The following is a 23811-nucleotide window of genomic DNA, read 5'->3' as shown; positions in this document are numbered from 1 at the left end:
AAACTGCAACATTAACACCCCTCCTTCAGAGTGCAGGTACTGTACTTCCCATCTCCAGGACTCAAGTCCGGCCTGCCGGTTTCCCTGAATCCCTTCATAAATGTTACTTTGCTCACACTCCAACAGCACGTCAAGTATTAAAAACCATTTGTCTCCATTCACTCCTATCAAACACGCTCACGCATGCCTGCTGAAGTCCAAGCCCCTCGCACACAAAACCTCCTTTACCCCCTCCCTCCAACCTTTCCTAGGCCGACCCCTCCCTCGCCTTCCTTCCACTACAGACTGATACACTCTTGAAGTCGTTCTGTTTCGCTCCATTCTCTCTACATGTCCGAACCACCTCAACAACCCTTCCTCAGCCCTCTGGACAACAGTTTTGGTAATCCCGCACCTCCTCCTAACTTCCAAACTACGAATTCTCTGCATTATATTCATACCACACATTGCCCTCAGACATGACATCTCCACTGCCTCCAGCCTTCTCCTCGCTGCAACATTCATCACCCACGCTTCACACCCATATAAGAGCGTTGGTAAAACTATACTCTCATACATTCCCCTCTTTGCCTCCAAGGACAAAGTTCTTTGTCTCCACAGACTCCTAAGTGCACCACTCACTCTTTTTCCCTCATCAATTCTATGATTCACCTCATCTTTCATAGACCCATCCGCTGACACGTCCACTCCCAAATCTCTGAATACGTTCACCTCCTCCATACTCTCTCCCTCCAATCTGATATCCAATCTTTCATCACCTAATCTTTTTGTTATCCTCATAACCTTACTCTTTCCTGTATTCACCTTTAATTTTCTTCTTTTGCACACCCTACCAAATTCATCCACCAATCTCTGCAACTTCTCTTCAGAATCTCCCAAGAGCACAGTGTCATCAGCAAAGAGCAGCTGTGACAACTCCCACTTTGTGTGTGATTCTTTATCTTTTAACTCCACGCCTCTTGCCAAGACTCTCGCATTTACTTCTCTTACAACCCCATCTATAAATATATTAAACAACCACGGTGACATCACACATCCTTGTCTAAGGCCTACTTTTACTGGGAAAAAATTTCCCTCTAACTTGAGCCTCACTATCCTCGTAAAAACTCTTCACTGCTTTCAGTAACCTACCTCCTACACCATACACCTGCAACATCTGCCACACACACACACACACACACACACACACACACACACACACACACACACACACACACACACACACACACACACACACACACACATATATATATATATATATATATATATATATATATATATATATATATATATATATATATATATATAATGTACATCAAGCTTTGGAGAGAAACTTCATGTGCTGGTGTCGCTGTAATGTGATTTTCTTATGTGATAATCCCTGTAAGTAAGTTGAGTTACCCTTCTCTTCCTTCGATCATACTGGATTTGCTTCTGTTCACTATGAGCTGTATGACTCCCTCGAGGCTCCGCTCTCCCTTAAACATAATAATACTGATTTACGGGCTAATTGTTATTGGTAGATCGTACAGTAGGTCTGGATAACGGAAAATAATTTGACGTTGGATAAAAAAGAAACACACAAGGAGTAATCCGCGACTGACGCACGTGTTTATGTACTCATGAAGAGAAAGATGCGTCGTTTGACGTCAGTCAGATAAGGTGAATGACAAAATATCCATGATAAAAATGATTTCTTTTGTGGGTCAAGGGTAGGTTCTCTATCTCGCTTCCGTCTGTATAAATGTTCTGCAGACTGAAACATACAGACAGACAGGCAGACAAAGACAAGTTCAGTTGTACAGAATAATAGGTTCTGTTTCCTTGGTATTTCTAACTTGAGAATACCTCGTGTGATCGGCTTCAAGGTTTTATTGCTAGTATATTTTAGAGCAAGATGTGGATTGGTTTTGGGCTGTGTAGGTGCGAATTTGCTATTCTTATTGAAAATATTAGGATATCACGGTTCTACAGCAAAAATGCTTTTGAATACGGAAATTATATTTAAAATTACAGTCTGTTTAAAAGATGAGGATTAAGGCCGGTTGCTGTTGACTTTGAATTCCATGGAAAGGGAGGTAAGGTAAATACATTGTATAGGGTAAAGGCTTTTGATTAAAACCCACAATACTTAACTGTTTCAGCCACATTTAGTTTCGTAGAGCCACAATACGTAATTGTTTAAAAAAAATACATACAATTTCTTTTAGCTAGTCAATTGTTATGGTCATGTTCGTTATCAGCACCCTGACACCCATCAAGTGAAATACATTTTTTCTCCAAAGTACAAAATTGTTCACAATTTGTAGGCCTATTTTCTAGTTTCAATGTAATAACTTGTGAATAGCATTTCTGATTCGCTATAAAGCTTCGATGCCGACATTATTTAACTTTATTGGCTGTGCTTAGGGGATAAGATTATACCTTTTCCTCTCAACCATCGACTCGAGCACATCTGGTTTAACCATTAAATGTTGATTTCTAAAAAAATTCAGTGACTTGTCCAGAATATATGTTGAGGTTATTCACTTATTTGTTAGACAAAAAATGCCGCTTCTTAGCGCGGATGATAGTAATTGTTATTTTGTTCACAGTGGTGCTGACATTCGTTAACTGCTGGAACGTGAAGTGGGCGACGCGTGTGCAGGACATCTTCACAGGTGCTAAGCTCTTCGCTCTGGCTGTCATCATCATCACAGGCTTTGTGCAGCTAGGAAGAGGTGAGTCTCAAAGTTACTCTTGCAACGCTAGTCACTCTCGTAGTGTCAGTATCTTTTGGCTCCACCGATAGACTCGTATTAAAGATCTGCAATGAAGAGTAGTATGTTGGACTGGAGGCACAGCCAGTGGCACCTCCGGGCTCACAGCTACTGATGCCAACAACAAAATACCCCCAACAAACATGCAACACAACCTCATTTATATTTGCTAATATACAGGGCCTTAAGCCATCCACAAACAACAAAATACCTTTCATTAGTGGACTTCTAGAGGAGTCAAATTCACTGTTTGCAGTCTTCACAGAGACCCACGCAAAAGATTACTTTGACAGTGAAATATGGATACCTGGATACAACCTTTTCAGATGCGACAGAAAGAACAGGCAACAAGGTGGAGTTGGCCTGTATGTCAAAGAGTCGCTCATTTGCACAGACATACTGAACACCACGAATGATGTAGTTGAAGTTCTGACAATAAAAATCGAGAACCAAAAATTAGTCATTGTACTTGTATATAAGCCACCGTATGCAACTTCCCAACAGTTCAAAGAACAACTGTCAAAAATCGACTCCTGTCTGGACAACTTTCCAGCCCCATCCCCAAACATCTTGCTGCTTGGTGACTTCAATCTAAGACACACAAAATGGAAGAATATAGCAAATAATGTCGTAGCAGAAATAATCCCTGGAGGTAGCTCAGATGAAAGGTCACACACGCAGGAGCTGCTGAATTTCTGCAACAAACACACCCTAAGTCAGCAAATAGTGGAGCCAACAAGACTGGAGAACACACTGGACCTTATTTTCACAAATAATGAGGACCTGGTAAGGAATATAACAATATCAAAAACAACAAATTCTGATCGCAATCTAATCGAAGTCCAGACTTGCATGCACAGGAGTCCTGATCGGCATAATGCATTCAGTTATGAGGGTACCTTTGCCAAATTCAACTTCAACAACAAGAACATCATCTGGGATCAGGTAAACTATGCCCTAAATGAACCATGCTGGGAGGATATCTTAAATTACATGGACCCTAACCAATGCCTCGAAAAGATCACCCTCCTGGTAGCTGAAGTATGTTCAAGGTATATTCCTATAAGACAAAAGAAAAGAATTAAACTGGAGAGAGAGAGAGACGCTCCCTCTACAGGAGAAGACGAAGAATCATTGAGCTCCTCAAGAATGCCAGATTATCTGATACACGGAAGGAAGTGCTAACCAGGGAAGTGGAAAATATTGAGCTGAAGTTAAAGGACTCATACAGGATCCAGGAGAGACAAGAGGAGCTAAAAGCGATTAATGAAATTGAAAGAAATTCGAAATATTTCTTTTCATATGCCAAAACAAAGTAAAAAACCACTTCTAGTATAGGGCCCTTGCTCAGACAAGATGGATCCTACACTGACGACAACGAAGAAATGAGCGAGATACTGAAATTGCAGTATGACTCAGTGTTCAGTGAGCCACTAACCAGTTTAAAGATAGATGATCCAAACAATTTTTTCATGAATGAGCCTCAAAACCCTGCCAATGTAGGCCAGATTTATGACATAACTCTAACTCCACTAGACTTAGAGAAAGCCATCGACGACATGCCTATGCACTCAGCCCCAGGCCCAGACTCGTGGAACTCGGTGTTCATTAAAAACTGCAAGAAACCCCTCTCACGGGCCCTAAGTATGCTATGGAGAAGGAGCTTAGACACAGGCGAGACTCCACAGTCACTAAAAACAACAGATATAGCCCCACTCCATAAAGGTGGCAGCAAAGCAGTAGCTAAGAACTCTAGACCAATAGCTTTAATGTCCCACATCATAAAATTTTTTGAAAGAGTTCTAAGAAGCAGGATAGCAAACCACCTAGACAACAAAAAATTGCACAACCCAGGGCAACATGGTTTGAGAGCAGGTCGCTCCTGCCTTTCACAACTGCTTGACCACTATGATACGGTCCTAGATGCACTGGAAAACAAACAGAATGCGGATGTAGTATACACAGACTTTGCAAAAGCCTTTGACAAGTTCGACCATGGTGTAATAGCACACAAAATGTGTGCTAAAGGGATAACCGGCAAAGTAGGCAGATGGATCTTCAACTTTCTAACCAATTGCACACAAAGAGTAGTGGTAAACAGAGTTAAATCGGAGGCTGCCATAGTGAAGAGCTCTGTCCCACAAGGCACAGTACTCGCACCTATCCTGTTCCTTATTCTCATATCAGACATAGACAGAGATGTAAACCACAGCGCTGTATCATCTTTTGCAGACAATACTAGGATCTGCATGAGAGTGTCATCCATTGAGGACACTGCTAACCTCCAAGAAGATATAAACCAAGTTTTCCAATGGGCAACAGAGAACAATATGATGTTCAATGAAGACAAATTCCAACTACTCATTTATGGAAAACTGGAGGAAATAATAACTAGAACTGAGTATACTACAAACTCCAATCACACAATAGAGAGGAAAAGTAATGTGAGAGACCTGGGAGTGGTAATGTCAGAGGATCTCACCTTCAAGGATCACAATGCCACTATCACATCTGCTAGGAAACTGATAGGATGGATAATGAGAACATTCAAGACAAGAGATGCTAAGCCAATGATGATTCTTTTCAAATCACTTATTCTTTCTAGGCTGGAATACTGCTGTACATTAACATCCCCATTCAAGGCAGGTGAAATTGCAGAGCTAGAGAATGTACAGAGAACCTTTACTGCACGTATAAGTTCCATCAAACACCTTAACTACTGGGAGCGCCTGGAAGCACTTGACTTGTACTCAGTAGAGCGCAGGCGAGAGAGATATATCATAATCTACACCTGGAAGATTCTGGAGGGACTGGTCCCTAATATGCATACAGCAATCACTCCATACGAAAGCAAAAGACTTGGCAGGCGATGTAACATACCCCCAGTGAAAAGTAGGGGCGTCACTGGTACACTCTAATGAAAACACAATAAGTGTCCGGGGCCCAAGACTGTTCAACAGCCTCCCACCAGCAATAAGGGGCATTACGGGAAGACCCCTGGTTGTCTTCAAGAGGGAGCTGGACAGATACCTAAAGACGGTGCCGGATTAGCCGGACTGTGGTTCGTACGTTGGATTATGTGCAGCCAGCAGTAACAGCCTCGTTGATCAGGCCCTGATCCACCGGGAGGCCTGGTCGTGGACCGGGCCGCGGGGACGTTGATCCCCGGAATGCCTTCCAGGTAGACTCCAGGTAGGGAGGAAAAGAGAGAGCTGAAGAGGAAGGGAATGAGAATGGTAGGTAGTGATGGAGAGGGAGCGTGCTTGGTGGGAGAGAAACACGTAGATAGGTTGGAATGTAGATTAGTGTAAAGATTAGGTATTTCTTCACCTATGATAAATAGGCGGTCACGGTATTATCAGTGGAGAAGCCCGTCAAGGAACGGTAACTGGTAACTGGTTATATTTTGCTTCATGGTTGATAGTATCGACGATGCTTTGAGTGTAGTGCTTCGTGGGCAAGATGAGCAAAATATAATTTAACAAAGCATCCATGCGATCCACTCAGTGATAGCGGGTAGTATGTGGGTGGTTCATAGCGCATCCATGTGATCCATTCAGGAGACAGCAGGTAATGTGAGGGTGGTTTCTAGCAGCTTCGACACGCTCAACAGTTTAGAAGCAACAGTAACATTCATCAGCATAATACCATCAGCATAATACAGATAATACCACAAACTATTACCCTACCTTCCTCATAACAAACCTTGGCAAATTACCCCTAGACACTACTAAAGTCACTTTCAGACTTCACAATGAGGCAGCTATCAATAACTTCACAGCAGCAGTGACAAACATTGACTGGCACACTGAGCTAGAAATTTATACAGATATTGACGAATGTATTAATAATTTTCTAAAAAAAGACCCAATACCTCTATAACAAGCACTGCCCTAAAAAACTAAACAGATGACTGCGAAGAGACTGAACAGTCCCTGGCTAACACCCAGTATCCTCAAATCCATAAATACAAAGCACCTATACGAAAAGCAGTACAGAATGGGCCATATAACCAGAGACCAAACAAAACGTTACTCGTCAATCCTAACCAGCCTAATAAGAAAGGCTAAAAATTGTATTATGAGAACAGATTATCCAACTTACGAGGTGACATAAAAAAGACCTGGAAAACCCTATCAGAAATACTAGGAACAAAAAAGATAACACGAAATAGCGAAATTGATTTAACAAAACGAGATGAACCCCAATTCCCACCTACTGAAACAGCAAACAGACTCAATGATTTCTTCTCCACTATAGGAAAAAACCTTGCCAATAAAATCCCAAGCTCAGATACCCCACCCAATGACTACCTCACTGGCAACTACCCGAACACACTGTTCCTAGCTCCGACTAACCCAACTGAAGTCTCCCTTATTATCAACAAACTAAAAAACAAGACAGGAGATTTAAATACCTTACCACCCTTTATATACAAAAAAAGTGTCACAGGTGCTATCACCAATCATTGCAACACACTTTAACAAATCCATTGAATCCTCTACCTTTCCTACAGTTCTCAAAATAGCAAGGGTCACTCCGATCCATAAAGGAGGAGACCACACAGACTTGAATAACTATAGGCCAATATCCAACTTACACCCTCTCTCTAAAATCTTTGAAAAATTAATCCATAAGCGTATCTATTCCTACCTCATCTCCCACAACATACTCAACCCCTGTCAGTTTGGGTTCAGGCCTAATAAAAATACTAATGATGCTATTATCCACATGCTTGAACATATTTATACAGCAATAGAGAAAAAAGAAGTCCCACTGGGGATCTTCATTGACTTACGTAAAGCTTTCGATACAGTTGACCATGACTTGCTCCACATAAAATTGTCGCACTATGGTATAAGAGGGCACTCCCTCAACTACCTAAAGTCATACCTCAGCAACAGAATCCAATTTGTGTACACAAATGGGGCAAACTCTTCCGCACAGCCAATTAGAGTTGGTGTCCCACAGGGAAGTGTCCTAGGCCCTCTTCTTTTTCTCATATACATAAATGACCTACCAAATGCATCGTAACTACTCAAACCCACACTAAATTGCAGATGACACTACATACGTCTACTCTCACCCGAGCCCAGTCATGCTAGCCAATACTGTAAATACCGAATTACAGAAAATATCAACCTGGATGAGGACCAACAAACTTACTCTAAACATTGACAAAACCTACTACATTCAGTTTGGTAACAGAGCTACAGATGTGTCTCTTAACATAATGGTAAATGGATCACCTATCACAAAACTCAGAGGGAAAATTCTTAGAAATCCACCTTGATAATCGACTCAAATTTCAAACACACATACAACAAATTTCCAAAAAAAATTCCAAGACCGTAGGCATACTATCGAAGATACGGTACTATGTTCCACAGTCAGCCCTCCTGGCCCTATATCACTCACTTATTTACCCCTATCTCGCCTATGGAATTTGTGCATGGGTTACCTGGAGGTTATTCCGGGGATCAACGCCCCCGCGGCCCGGTCCATGACCAGGCCTCCCGATGGATCAGGGTCTGATCAACTAGGCTGTTACTGCTGGCCGCACGCAGTCCAACGTACGAGCCACAGCCCGGCTGATCCGGCACTGACTTTAGGTATCTGTCCAGCTCTCTCTTGAAGGCAGCCAGGGGTTTATTGGCAATTCCCCTAATGCTTGATGGGAGGCTGTTGAACAGTTTTGGGCCCCGGACACTTATGGTGTTTTCTCTTAGTGTACCAATGGCGCCCCTACTTTTTATTGGGGGCATTTTGCATCGCCTGCCCAGTCTTTTACTTTCGTAGGGAGTGATTTCTGTGTGCAGATTTGGGACCATTCCTTCCAAGATTTTCCAAGTGTAGATTATGATATATCTCTCCCTCCTGCGTTCCAACGAGTACAAGTCAAGTGCTTCCAAGCGTTCCCAGTAGTTAAGGTGCTTGACAGAACTTATACGTGCAGTAAAGGATCTCTGTACACTCTCTAGATCTGCGATTTCACCTGCTTTGAATGGAGATGTTAATGTACAGCAGTATTCCAGCCTAGAGAGAACAAGTGATTTTAAAAAGGATCATCATGGGCTTGGCATCTCTTGTTTTGAAAGTTCTCATTATCCATCCTATCATTTTCTTTGCACGTGCGATCGTGGCACTGTTGTGATCCTTGAAAGTGAGATCCTCAGACATTACTACTCCCAGGTCCCTTACATTATTTTTCCGCTCTATTGTATGGCCGGAGTCAGTAGTATACTCTGTTCTAGTTATTATCTCCTCCAGTTTTCCATAACGGAGTAGTTGGAATTTGTCCTCATTGAACATCATATTGTTTACCGTTGCCCACTGGAAAACTTTGTTTATATCTTCTTGGAGGTTAACCGCGTCCTCAGCAGATGACAGCCTCATGCAGATCCTAGTATCATCCGCAAAGGATGATACGGTGCTGTGGTGTATATCTCTGTTTATGTCTGATATGAGGATAAGGAATAAGATGGGGGCGAGTACTGTGCCTTGTGGAACAGAGCTCTTCACTATGGCAGCCTCCGATTTAACTCTGTTGACCACTACTCTTTGTGTTCGATTTGTTAGGAAGTTGAAGATCCATCTCCCCACTTTCCCAGTTATTCCTTTAGCACGTATTTTATGGGCTATTACGCCATGATCGCATTTGTCAAATGCTTTTGCAAAGTCTGTGTATATTACATCTGCATTCTGATTTTCTTCCAGTGCATCCAAGGCCATGTCATAGTGATCCAGTAGTTGTGAGAGGCAGGAGCGACCTGCCCTGAACCCATGTTGCCCTGGATTGTGCAGATTTTGGGAATCCAGGTGATTTGCAATCCTGCTTCTTAGCACTCTTTCAAAGATTTTTATGATGTGGGACGTCAGAGCTATTGGTCTATAGTTCTTAGCTAATGCTTTGCTGCCACCTTTATGGAGTGGGGCTATATCCGTTGTTTTAAGTGACTGTGGAATTTCACCCATGTCCAAGCTCCTCCTCCATAGTGTACTTAGGGCATGCGAGAGGGGTTTCTTGCAGTTCTTAATGAAAACAGAGTTCCACGAGTCTGGGCCCGGGGCTGAGTGCATAGGCATGTTGTCAATGGCTTTTTCGAAATCTATCAGAGTTAGGGTAATGTCGGAAATCTGGCATACATTTATGGAGTTTTGAGGCTCATTCATGAAGAAATCATTTGGGTCGTCGATCCTCAGACCGATTAGTGGTTCACTAAACACAGAGTCGTACTGGGATTTCAATATTTCACTCATTTCCTTGTTGTCATCTGTGTAAGTCCCATCCTGTCTGAGTAAGGGCCCGATACTAGATGTGGTATTTGCCTTGTTTTTGGCATATGAAAAGAAATATTTTGAATTTCTTTCAATTTCACTAATAGCTTTAAGCTCCTCCTGCCTCTCCTGGTTCCTGTAAGAGTCATTTAGCTTAAGTTCGATAGTTTCCACTTCCCTGGTCAGCGCCTCCTTTCGTGTATCAGATATTCTAGCACTCCTGAGGAGCTCAGTGACTCTTCGTCGTCTTCTGTAGAGGGAGCGTCTTTTTCTCTCCAGTTTACTCCTGCTCTTCTTCTTTCTTAGGGGAATATGCCTAGAACATGCTTCGGCTACCAGGAAGTTGATCCTTTCAAGGCACTGGTTTGGATCCATGTCATTTAAGACATCTTCCCAACATGTTTCGTTTAGGACATGGTTTACCTTGTCCCAGTTGATGTTCTTGTTGTTGAAATTGTATTTTGTGAAGACACCTTCACAGGTACATGCATTCTGCTGTTCAGGACCCTTATGCATGTACGTCTGGACTTCGATTAGATTGTGATCAGAATTAGTTGTTTTTGATATTCTTATGTCTCTTATCAGGTCCTCATTATTTGTGAAGATAAGGTCAAGTGTGTTTTCTAGTCTTGTTGGCTCCACTATCTGATGGCTTAAGGTGTGTTTTTCGCAGAGACTTAGTAGCTCATGTGTGTGTGACCTTTCATCTGCGCTACCTCCGGGGATTGTTTCAGCTATAACATTATTTGCTACATTCTTCCATTTTGTATGCCTTAGGTTGAAATCACCAAGCAGTAAGATGTTTGGGGATGGAGCTGGAAGGTTTTCCAAACAGTAATCGATTTTCAGTAGCTGTTCCTTGAACTGTTGTGAGGTTGAATCTGGTGGCTTGTATACAACCACAATGACTAGGTTCTGGTTCTCGATCTTTATTGATAGAACTTCAACTACCTCATTTGTGGTGTTCAGCAACTCCGTGCAGATAAGGGACTCTTTGACATACAGGCCAACCCCCCCCTCCCCTTGTTGCCTGTTTTTTCTGTCGCATCTAAAAAGGTTGTAACCACTTATCCATATTTCACTGTCAAAGTGATCTTTTGTGTGAGTCTCTGTGAAGGCTGCAAACATTGCATTAGACTCCACTAGAAGTCCACTGATAAAAGGTATTTTGTTGTTGGTGGATGGCTTAAGGCCCTGTATATTAGCAAATATGAACGAGGTTGTATTCTGTGTTTGTTGGGGGGATTTTGTTATAGGCATCAGTAGTTGTAATTCTGAAGGGCTATGGGTGGCCACTGGCTGCGCCTCCAACAACAATAAACCATCTCAGACCACTAATCACCCAACAAAAGGCTGCAGTCAGAATAACAAATTCCCACTACAGACAGCACACTCCACCAATATTCAAAACTCTAAACCTACTCACAATACAAAACATCCATACTTATTACTGCACCTACTACATACATAGAACACTTAACTCTGACATAAACCCTCCCCTCAAACATCTCCTCACCAACCTCAACAGAACACTTGACACGCTATGCAAAAACTCAATGCACATAAAAGGCCCTAAAATCTGGAATTCATTGCCTGTGAATATAAAAGAAACACTGTTTATAAATTCAAGTCTCTTCTCAAAAATCACTTACTCACCCACAACTAAATAAATACTGAATAATTGTATCTCATAAATTGTATCTCATATATGTATCTCATTATTTTATCTCATAATTGTCAACCTGTGACCCAATCAAACTTTGTTACTATTTAACTTCATTACCTAACAGAATACTCCATTCTACTGATTACACAGCAACACAGTAAATGACCATATGACCTGTCTTTGTAATACTCTCCTGTACTAAATTGTTATGTTTTACAATAATTTTTGTACCACTGAATATATCATTGCTTAGTTAATCTTAAGTTAATTTTAAGCCTGCCCATAATGCTCTGCATACAAGGGGCTTTGGCATGCTTCACTTTAAAAATTGTGTTCCTTGTACTTCTCTGTATCATGTTCAAATAAATAAATAAATAAATAAAAAGCATCATCACATCATCATCACGCCATCACAGCTATTAGCACCATCACAGTCATTAGCACCATCACAGTCATTAGCACCATCACAGTCATTAGCACCATCACAGTCATTAGCACCATCACAGTCATTAGCACCATCACAGTCATTAGCACCATCACAGTCATTAGCACCATCACAGCTATTAGCACCATCACAGTCATTAGCACCATCACAGCTATTAGCACCATCACAGCTATTAGCACCATCACAGTCATTAGCACCATCACAGCTATTAGCACCATCACAGCTATTAGCACCATCACAGTCATTAGCACCATCACAGTCATTAGCACCATCACAGCTATTAGCACCATCACAGTCATTAGCACCATCACAGCTATTAGCACCATCACAGCTATTAGCACCACAGTCATTAGCACCATCACAACTATTAGCACCATCACAGTCATTAGCACCATCACAGCTATTAGCACCATCACAGTCATTAGCACCATCACAGCTATTAGCACCATCACAGTCATTAGCACCATCACAGCTATTAGCACCATCACAGTCATTAGCACCATCACAGCTATTAGCACCATCACAGTCATTAGCACCACAGCTATTAGCACCATCACAGCTATTAGCACCATCACAGCTATTAGCACCATCACAGTCATTAACGCCATCACAGCTATTAGCACCATCACAGTCATTAACGCCATCACCGCTATTAGCACCATCAGTCATTAGCACCATCACAGCTATTAGCACCATCACAGTCATTAGCACCATCACAGCTATTAGCACCATCACAGTCATTAGCACCATCACAGCTATTAGCACCATCACAGCTATTAGCACCATCACAGCTATTAGCACCATCACAGCTATTAGCACCATCACAGCTATTAGCACCATCACATCTATTAGCACCATCACAGTCATTAATGCCATCACAGCTATTAGCACCATCACAGTCATTAATGCCATCACAGCTATTAGCACCATCACAGCTATTAGCACCACAGCTATTAGCACCATCACAGCTATTAGCACCATCACAGCTATTAGCACCATCACAGTCATTAGCACCATCACAGCTATTAGCACCATCACAGTCATTAGCACCATCACAGCTATTAGCACCATCACAGCTATTAGCACCACAGCTATTAGCACCATCACAGCTTTTAGCACCATCACAGCTATTAGCACCATCACAGTCATTAACGCCATCACATCTATTAGCACCATCACAGCTATTAGCACCATCACAGCTATTAGCACCATCACAGCTATTAGCACCATCACAGCTATTAGCACCATCACAGTCATTAACGCCATCACATCTATTAGCACCATCACAGCTATTAGCACCATCACAGCTATTAGCACCATCACAGCTATTAGCACCATCACAGTCATTAACGCCATCACAGCTATTAGCACCATCACCGTCATTAACGCCATCACAGCTATTAGCACCATCACAGCTATTAGCACCATCACCGTCATTAACGCCATCACAGCTATTAGCACCATCACAGCTATTAGCACCATCACAGTCATTAGCACCATCACAGCTATTAGCACCATCACAGCTGTTAGCACCATCACAGCTATTAGCACCATCACAGCTATTAGCACCATCACAGTCATTAGCACCATCACAGCTATTAGCACCATCACAGCTATTAGCACCATCACAGTCATTAACACCACAGCTATTAGCACCATCACAGCTATTAGCACCATCACAGCTATTAGCACCATCACAGCTATTAGCACCATCACAACTATTAGCACCATCACAGTCATTAACGCCATCACAGCTATTAGCACCATCACCGTCATTAACGCCATCACAGCTATTAGCACCATCACAGCTATTAGCACCATCACAGCTATTAGCACCATCACAGCTATTAGCACCATCACAGTCATTAATGCCATCACAGCTATTAGCACCATCACCGTCATTAACGCCATCACAGCTATTAGCACCATCACAGCTATTAGCACCATCACAGCTATTAGCACCATCACCGTCATTAACGCCATCACAGCTATTAGCACCATCACAGCTATTAGCACCATCACAGTCATTAGCACCATCACAGCTATTAGCACCATCACAGCTGTTAGCACCATCACAGCTATTAGCACCATCACAGCTATTAGCACCATCACAGTCATTAGCACCATCACAGCTATTAGCACCATCACAGCTATTAGCACCATCACAGTCATTAACACCATCACAGCTATTAGCACCATCACAGCTATTAGCACCATCACAGCTATTAGCACCATCACAGCTATTAGCACCATCACAACTATTAGCACCATCACAGTCATTAACGCCATCACAGCTATTAGCACCATCACCGTCATTAACGCCATCACAGCTATTAGCACCATCACAGCTATTAGCACTATCACAGCTATTAGCACCATCACAGCTATTAGCACCATCACAGTCATTAATGCCATCACAGCTATTAGCACCATCACCGTCATTAACGCCATCACAGCTATTAGCACCATCACAGCGATTAGCACCATCACAGCTATTAACACCATCACAGCTATTAGCACCATCACAGCTATTAGCACCATCACAGTCATTAACGCCATCACAGCTATTAGCACCATCACCGTCATTAACGCCATCACAGCTATTAGCACCATCACAGCTATTAGCACCATCACAGTCATTAGCACCATCACAGCTATTAGCACCATCACAGCTATTAGCACCATCACAGCTATTAGCACCATCACAGCTATTAGCACCATCACAGTCATTAGCACCACAGCTATTAGCACCATCACAGCTATTAGCACCATCACCGTCATTAACGCCATCACAGCTATTAGCACCATCACAGCTATTAGCACCATCACAGTCATTAGCACCATCACAGCTATTAGCACCATCACAGCTGTTAGCACCATCACAGCTATTAGCACCATCACAGCTATTAGCACCATCACAGCTGTTAGCACCATCACAGCTATTAGCACCATCACAGCTATTAGCACCATCACAGTCATTAGCACCATCACAGCTATTAGCACCATCACAGCTATTAGCACCATCACAGCTATTAGCACCATCACAGCTATTAGCACCATCACATCTATTAGCACCATCACAGCTATTAGCACCATCACAGCTATTAGCACCATCATAGTCATTAGCACTATCACATCTATTAGCACCATCACAGCTATTAGCACCATCACAGTCATTAGCACCATCACAGTCATTAGCACCATCACAGTCATTAGCACCATCACAGCTATTAGCACCATCACAGCTATTAGCACCATCACAGCTATTAGCACCATCACGGCTATTAGCACCATCACAGCTATTAACACCATCACAGCTATTAGCACCATCACAGCTGTTAGCACCATCACAGCTATTAGCACCATCACAGCTATTAGCACCATCACAGCTGTTAGCACCATCACAGCTATTAGCACCATCACAGCTATTAGCACCATCACAGCTATTAGCACCATCACAGCTATTAGCACCATCACAGCTGTTAGCACCATCACAGCTATTAGCACCATCACAGCTATTAGCACCATCACAGCTGTTAGCACCATCACAGCTATTAGCACCATCACAGCTATTAGCACCATCACAGCTATTAGCACCATCACAGCTATTAGCACCATCACAGCTATTAGCACCATCACAGCTATTAGCACCATCACAGCTATTAGCACCATCACAGCTATTAGCACCATCACAGCTATTAGCACCATCACAGCTATTAGCACCATCACAGCTGTTAGCACCATCACAGCTATTAGCACCATCACAGCTATTAGCACCATCACAGCTATTAGCACCATCACAGCTATTAGCACCATCACAGCTGTTAGCACCATCACAGCTATTAGCACCATCACAGCTATTAGCACCATCACAGCTATTAGCACCATCACAGCTATTAGCACCATCACAGCTGTTAGCACCATCACAGCTGTTAGCACCATCACAGCTATTAGCACCATCACAGCTATTAGCACTATCACAGCTGTTAGCACCATCACAGCTATTAGCACCATCACAGCTATTAGCACCATCACAGCTGTTAGCACCATCACAGCTATTAGCACCATCACAGCTATTAGCACCATCAGACACGAACAGCGGTGAAAGATGACTCGTTTATATTTTGATGGTGTTGTAACACGTGGCCACATATGCAGCATCAGGAGTGGCCGAGGGAGGAGAGTTTGGGGGATAACATCATACCAGCGTAATTGTCACGTTTTCTGCATTAGGTTTAGTTGATATATGTTTAAAATATATACGTACACCTATACGTTAAAACGTATCGCAGGTAATTAAACGAACATCATCCATAAACAAATTAACAATGTGTATAGGTAAAAAAAATACTGTGAATCCTGAAAGAGCCAAATCATAAACATTTATACATGACTGCGTATTAAAACTTGGAACTGCATTAAATATTTTTTTTATATGCAGAACGTCTCTTGTGTATAAAAAAAAAAGTGGGGTTGAATATCAGTGAAGCTGTTAAGTACACACTGTACTGACCTGGGTCATAAACACGAGTTACATGTCAAATATTTGTAGAGAGTGAGTGAGAGAGAGATGTGCAGAGTGGTGCTGATAACATGACATAGTTAAGGAATTAGTGTCGCTGAGAGAGATGACTTGCTACTTAACCAGCTAGATCTAGTTGTCACCACCTCAACCTTGTGTGGTCACATAATTTATTGTTCTTGTTGTGTCGACGGTGGGTGTTTTTGTTTCTATGGTCGACATGTGCCGAAGACGGTTGTTTTTGTTTCTGTAGTCGACTTGTTCTTGTGTCGGCGGTAGTGGTTTTTGTTTCTATGGTCGACATGGTTTTTGTTTCTGCTGCAGTGGGGTGGATGTTACCACTATTTCCACTACAGTAGATACCTTTTAAATGTTTCCTGGATAATTTGTACGCGGATGAACACAAATATCTAGAATGCTGGACCTTTGAGAGTTCACACTTTACAACTAGTCAAGTGGAGGGAGAGATATATCATAAGAACATAAGAACATAAGAACAAAGGAACACTGCAGAAGGCCTACTGGCCCATGCGAGGCATGTTCCAAGTCTCCTACCGGCTTAAGCCAATGCACCCAACCTAGTCAGGTCAGGTCACATTGACTTAAGGGAGGAACACGGCAACCGACCTGGTAGCACAAGCTATCAGGTCTAACTCACACCCACCCACATCCACTCATGTATTTATCCAACCTATTTTTAAAGCTACACAACGTTCTGGCCTCTATAACGGTATTTGGGAGTTTGTTCCACTCATCCACAACTCTATTACCAAACCAGTACTTTCCTATATCCTTCCTGAATCTGAATTTTTCCAACTTAAAACCATTGCTGCGAGTCCTGTCTAGGCTAGATATTTTCAGCACACTATTTACATCCCCTTTATTTATTCCTGTCTTCCATTTATACACCTCAATCATATCCCCCCTAATTCTACGTCTTTCTAGAGAGTGCAGATTCAGGGCCCTTAGTCTATCCTCATAGGGAAGGTTTCTGATACATGGGATCAACTTTGTCATCCTCCTTTGTACATTTTCCAGAGAATTTATATCCATTCTGTAATAAGGTGACCAAAACTGTGCAGCATAATCTAAATGAGGCCTAACCAAGGATGTATAGAGTTGAAGAACAACCTGAGGACTCCTATTATTTATGCTTCTTGATATGAAGCCAAGGATTCTATTAGCTTTATTGCGAACACTTATGCACTGTTGTCTTGGTTTCAGATTACTGCTAACCAGAACTCCTAAATCTTTTTCGCAATCCGTAATATTAAGATCTACATTATTTAGTTTATATGTGGCATGGTTATTGTCCTGTCCAACATTTAGAACTTTGCATTTGTCTATATTAAACTGCATCTGCCACTTCTCCGACCACTGCATCAGTCTATTCAAATCTTCCTGGAGTGCTCGAATGTCCTCGTCAGAATGAATTCGACGGCCTATTTTGGTGTCATCGGCAAACTTGCCGATGTCGCTCTTTATGCCCTCATCTATGTCGTTTATGTAGATTGTGAACAGCAGGGGGCCCAACACTGACCCCTGTGGAACACCGCTCGTGACACTTCCCCACTCTGATTTCTCCCCATTTATGCAAACTCTCTGCTGCCTATTTGTCAACCATGCCTCTATCCAGGAAATAATTTCTCCTCCTATTCCATGTGCTTTAATTTTCCTCAATAGTCTCTGATGTGGGACCCTGTCAAAAGCCTTACTGAAGTCCATATACACAATATCATATTCATTACCATGATCTACCTCCTCAAATACCTTAGTGAAAAAAGTTAATAAATTCGTAAGGCAGGAACGCCCCTTTGTAAAACCATGCTGAGATTCGTTGATTAATTTATGCTTTTCAAGGTGGCTACGAACTGCCTCGGCAATTATTGATTCCATAAATTTTCCCACTATGGAGGTTAGGCTTATTGGTCTATAGTTCGAAGCTAAGGACCTGTCACCTGTTTTGAAAATAGGTATCACATTTGCCATTTTCCACTTATCTGGCACCATGCCAGTTTGTAGTGATATGTTGAAAAGATTAGCCAAAGGTGTGCTAAGCTCCTCTTTACATTCCTTTAGAACCCTTGCATACAGTTCATCAGGGCCTGGGGATTTGTTAGGTTTTAATTTATCTATTTGCCTAAGGACCATGTCACTTGTGACCCTAATAGTACACAGTTTATTATCGTCCTGTTCTACATAATTTATCATTACTGGAATATCGCTGGTATCCTCCTGTGTAAAAACTGAGAGGAAGTATGTGTTAAAAATTCTACACATTTCCTTATCACTGTCAGTGAGCTGACCCGAGGAACTTTTGAGTGGGCCTATCTTGTCCCTGATCTTAATCTACACTTGGAAAATCCTGGAAGGAATGGTCCCAAATCTGCACACAGAAATCACTCCCTACGAAAGTAAAAGACTGGGCAGGCGATGCAAAATGCCCCCAATAAAAAGTAGGGGCGCCATTGGTACACTAAGGGAAAACACCATAAGTGTCCGGGGCCCAAGACTGTTCAACAGCCTCCCATCAAGCATTACAGGAATTGCCAATAAACCCCTGGCTGCCTTCAAGAGAGAGCTGGACAGATACCTAAAGTCAGTGCCGGATCAGCCGGGCTGTGGCTCGTACGTTGGACTGCGTGCGGCCAGCAGTAACAGCCTAGTTGATCAGGCCCTGATCCATCGGGAGGCCTGGTCATGGACCGGGCCGCGGGGGCGTTGATCCCCGGAATAACCTCCAGGTAACTATTGTCTGTTACGTTAAATGATTCATTATTCCAAGTTATAGGTTTATATCTTATCTCTTCTTAATCTTCGCTTATTAAACAGTAGGATCTGGAGTTAGATGGCGCAAAAAAAAAAGTATAGAAGAGCGGTGAAAGAGAACGAGAGGAGTTGGCCAGGTGCTGCTGGGGATTTCAACACTTAAATTAAGAGTGATTGCTAGGGTCCTCCCAGGATGTGTTGTTGATGGCTTGCATACGTGTGTGTGGGGGTGTACCTGTGTCGATGGGGGTGGATGTAGGGGGTTTACATGTGTTTGGGTTGTACCTGTTTGGATTGCTTCAAGCAGGATAGATCTGAGAATTGGCCCGGGGGGATTTCTTGGTATTATTACCAAGACGCTGAGCTCAGGTAGCTATAGGAAACGTACCAGGGGTCTGCACAGCTGGGTGACACGTGTAGATGTTTTGACTGCTGATGTTATGTGATAGCTGTGTGCACAGCTGGGTCACAAATGTAAATATTAGATACTGATTAATTGTTTTATTGCTGATTTTCATTAGTTTAAATATTCACAACTAACCCACAATGTAGAGGGACACTTTAGATGGTCTAGGATTTACAGAATTCCGTCTTGGACCCATATTAAGCCAAGTTAGCTAATACAAAATTTTAAAACCTAGTGCACATTTGACAAGACTTGATTTATAGATTCGTTGCGATCAAAGATACGAAGATAATTCATTAAACATTGCTTGGGCATATATAACATTTTTAACGTACAGTAGTTAATATTATTGGTAAATGTGACGCACGTTGGAGGCCCTGGCCAGGTGGTGGCAGCCATGGGTTGTGAAATAAGACACGTGCGGTATTGGGATACGTATTTTAATGATGAAACGTTTCGCCACGAATGGCACCTTCGGTCCAGGACTGAAGAAGCCTCATTAAAATACCGTAATACTGTACATGTCTTTTTTTTTAATTTGTTGGTATTTTATACCATATCTTACCCAACATCAAATCACGTTTGTCACACAGGGGTATATTTGGGTCACATTTTGGTTACAAGATCACATTTGGGTCATATACCCCGCGGTGGGATATTACACCAGTGGGACTAGAAGCACATTTAGGAGTGTGGCAAACGTCCACGCTGTGGGCTCACCATTCATGTTTTACACTACGTTCATGAGATAAATGTAGATATACATGTCCAGTTTGTGTGTACACGACTTAACTCACCAAGTTGTGTTGGGTCGAGGCTCAGGCCCTGACTATGCTTCCCACACTAATAACATTACTGGTTTATGGCCTTTCTTGAAGCCTACTATACCAGCATTTTAAGCTGTGTATTGAATTTGTTTCTACTGCCTCATGAAGTTTTTGAGTATGTAGCAGTGAATACTTGTGTGTGTTGAGGAAGTGTAAAGGCACTGTGTCACTGTTTTGCCTCGTGATCTCTCTGGAATATATTACAGTTAATATTCGTAGGCCTCACTTTTTGTGTTGTGTTAATTTTAATTATGGGTGATAGTGGCTGATGGGCCTACGGTATGGCGAGGCTTATGTAGGTGGACGTTGATAATTGTGTCTCTGGGGTGAGCAGCCTATCTGGAGAGAGAGAGAGAGAGAGAGAGAGAGAGAGAGAGAGAGAGAGAGAGAGAGAGAGAGAGAGAAATACAGACACAAACATCAAGAGTGAAGCAATACATCTAGTGTTTACTAAAACATAGAAAGTTCCATATAATTGATTCAGATACGCTTGGTGAAAATAAGTTTTCTGTTAGAGGAAAAAAGATATCGGCTGAATTCCATACGAAGAAAGTCTGCTGATCTTAATGTATTTCAGAATCCCGCATGCCAGATACTTTAAAATCCTTTGAAACTGACTGGCAGATTACATTTAACTATTTCAAACTTGTACTTGATGGCTCCAAATTTAATTAATCAGGAGACTTTTAAATATAAAAGAAGGGTAAAATGTAAATTATTATAGTTAAAATATGAAAAAAATGCAACTTGAGAGGAAACCAGGATGTGACAAGAGGAACTTAGCGTTGTGTTGGTCGTGGTTTGTCGTGTGGAACTTGGGCGTTCCGCGAGGCTCGGCACTTAACCTAGTGATATTTACAATTAAAGTCAACTATTTGCTTGACGCAGTAAATAGCTATGAGTGTTCCCATGTGCAAGAACTTGATGGCAAATTAAGAAATTAAAATGACTGTAAATCCACACAAGAAGACTTAAATGAATGAAGGACGTGGCGTGACACAGTATGGAAGTTAACGTAAGTAAATACCAACTTCGGGGAATGGGAGAAAGTGAAGACCGGCTTCCGTGGACAATAATATATGAGGAAATCTTAACGTGAAACAAGAAGAAATCGAAGTAATTTCCCCCTCCCCAGTTGTAGAGGCAGGATCCATATAAAACTTTAAGAAGAGGTACGATAAGGTTCTTGGAGTCGGGAGTGTACCTAGTAGCGACCAGCGAAGAGGCTGAGTCTGGAGCTGTGAATCGACCCTTCCAACCACATGTAGGTGAATACGTATAATTGAGTACACACGCGCACACACACACACGCGCGCGCACACACACACGCGCGCACACACACACACACACACACACACACACACACACACACACACACACACACACACACACACACACACACGCACACACGCGCACACACGCACACACACGCACACACACGCGCACACACACACGCGCGCGCACACACACACACACACACACACACACACACACACACACACACACACACACACACACACACACACACACACACACACACACACAAACCTACTGGAGTTCTATGACACGGTGACAGCAGTAAGACAAGAGAGAGAGGGGTGGGTGGATTGCATTTTCTTGGACTGCAAGAAGGCGTTTGACACAGTTCCACACAAGAGATTGGTGCAAAAACTGGAGGACCAAGAAGGGATAACAGGGAAGGCACTACAATGGATCAGGGAATACTTGTCAGGAAGACAGCAGCGAGTCATGGTACGTGGCGAGGTGTCAGAGTGGGCACCTGTGACCAGCGGGGTCCCACAGGGGTCAGTCCTAGGACCAGTGCTGTTTCTGGTATTTGTGAACGACATGACGGAAGGAATAGACTCTGAGGTGTCCCTGTTTGCAGATGACGTGAAGTTGAGAAGAATTCACTCGATCGAAGACCAGGCAGAACTACAAAGGGATCTGGACAGGCTGCAGACCTGGTCCAGCAATTGGCTCCTGGAGTTCAATCCCACCAAGTGCAAAGTCATGAAGATTGGGGAAGGGCAAAGAAGACCGCAGACGGAGTACAGTCTAGGGGGCCAGAGACTACAAACCTCACTCAAGGAAAAAGATCTTGGGGTGAGTATAACACCAGGCACATCTCCTGAAGCGCACATCAACCAAATAACTGCTGCAGCATATGGGCGCCTAGCAAACCTCAGAACAGCATTCCGACATCTTAATAAGGAATCATTCAGGACCCTGTACACCGTGTACGTTAGGCCCATATTGGAGTATGCGGCACCAGTTTGGAACCCACACCTAGCCAAGCACGTAAAGAAACTAGAGAAAGTGCAAAGGTTTGCAACAAGACTAGTCCCAGAGCTAAGAGGTATGTCCTACGAGGAGAGGTTAAGGGAAATCAACCTGACGACACTGGAGGACAGGAGAGATAGGGGGGACATGATAACGACATACAAAACACTGAGAGGAATTGACAAGGTGGACAAAGACAGGATGTTCCAGAGATTGGACACAGTAACAAGGGGACACAGTTGGAAGCTGAAGACACAGATGAATCACAGGGATGTTAGGAAGTATTTCTTCAGCCACAGAGTAGTCAGTAAGTGGAATAGTTTGGGAAGCGATGTAGTGGAGGCAGGATCCATACATAGCTTTAAGCAGAGGTATGATAAAGCTCACGGCTCAGGGAGAGTGACCTAGTAGCGATCAGTGAAGAGGCGGGGCCAGGAGCTCGGCCTCGACCCCCGCAACCTCAACTAGGTGAGTACAACTAGGTGAGTATACACACACACAGACGCACACACAGACGCACACACAAACACACACAAACACACACACACCACGCATGCACACACACGCACACACACACTGGTCCTTGACTGTTGTCTTCCTCCACATTAGGAGGAAGACAACAGTCAAGGACCAGGTGATAAAGCTGAGGAAAGAAGGTGGAGAACTCACAAGAAACAATCAAGAGGTATGTGAGGAGCTCAAACCGAGATTTAAGGAAGTGTTTACAGTAGAGACAGGAAGGACTCTGGGGGGACAGACCAGATGGGGACACCAGCAAGGAATACACCAACAAGTGTTGGATGACATACATACAGATGAGGAGGGGGTGAAGAAACTGCTAAGGGACATCGATACC

At 42.8% G+C, this 23811-nt stretch overlaps 1 protein-coding gene across 1 annotated transcript in view; it reads left to right on the top strand.

Annotated features, from left to right (window-relative positions):
* Nucleotides 1–23811, top strand: part of LOC128685759 (large neutral amino acids transporter small subunit 1) — a 142986-nt gene that overhangs the window by 9070 nt on the left and 110105 nt on the right. The window contains exon 2 of the mRNA XM_070087815.1: nt 2595–2720. Within this exon, the coding sequence (XP_069943916.1) occupies nt 2595–2720 (126 nt within the window). The remainder of the gene's footprint in view (nt 1–2594; nt 2721–23811) is intronic.

Source organism: Cherax quadricarinatus, chromosome 23 (genome assembly GCF_038502225.1).
Source record: "Cherax quadricarinatus isolate ZL_2023a chromosome 23, ASM3850222v1, whole genome shotgun sequence".
Lineage (NCBI taxonomy): Eukaryota > Metazoa > Arthropoda > Malacostraca > Decapoda > Parastacidae > Cherax > Cherax quadricarinatus.
Note: the sequence above shows the minus strand (reverse complement) of the source record. Positions and strands in the feature narration are given on the sequence as shown.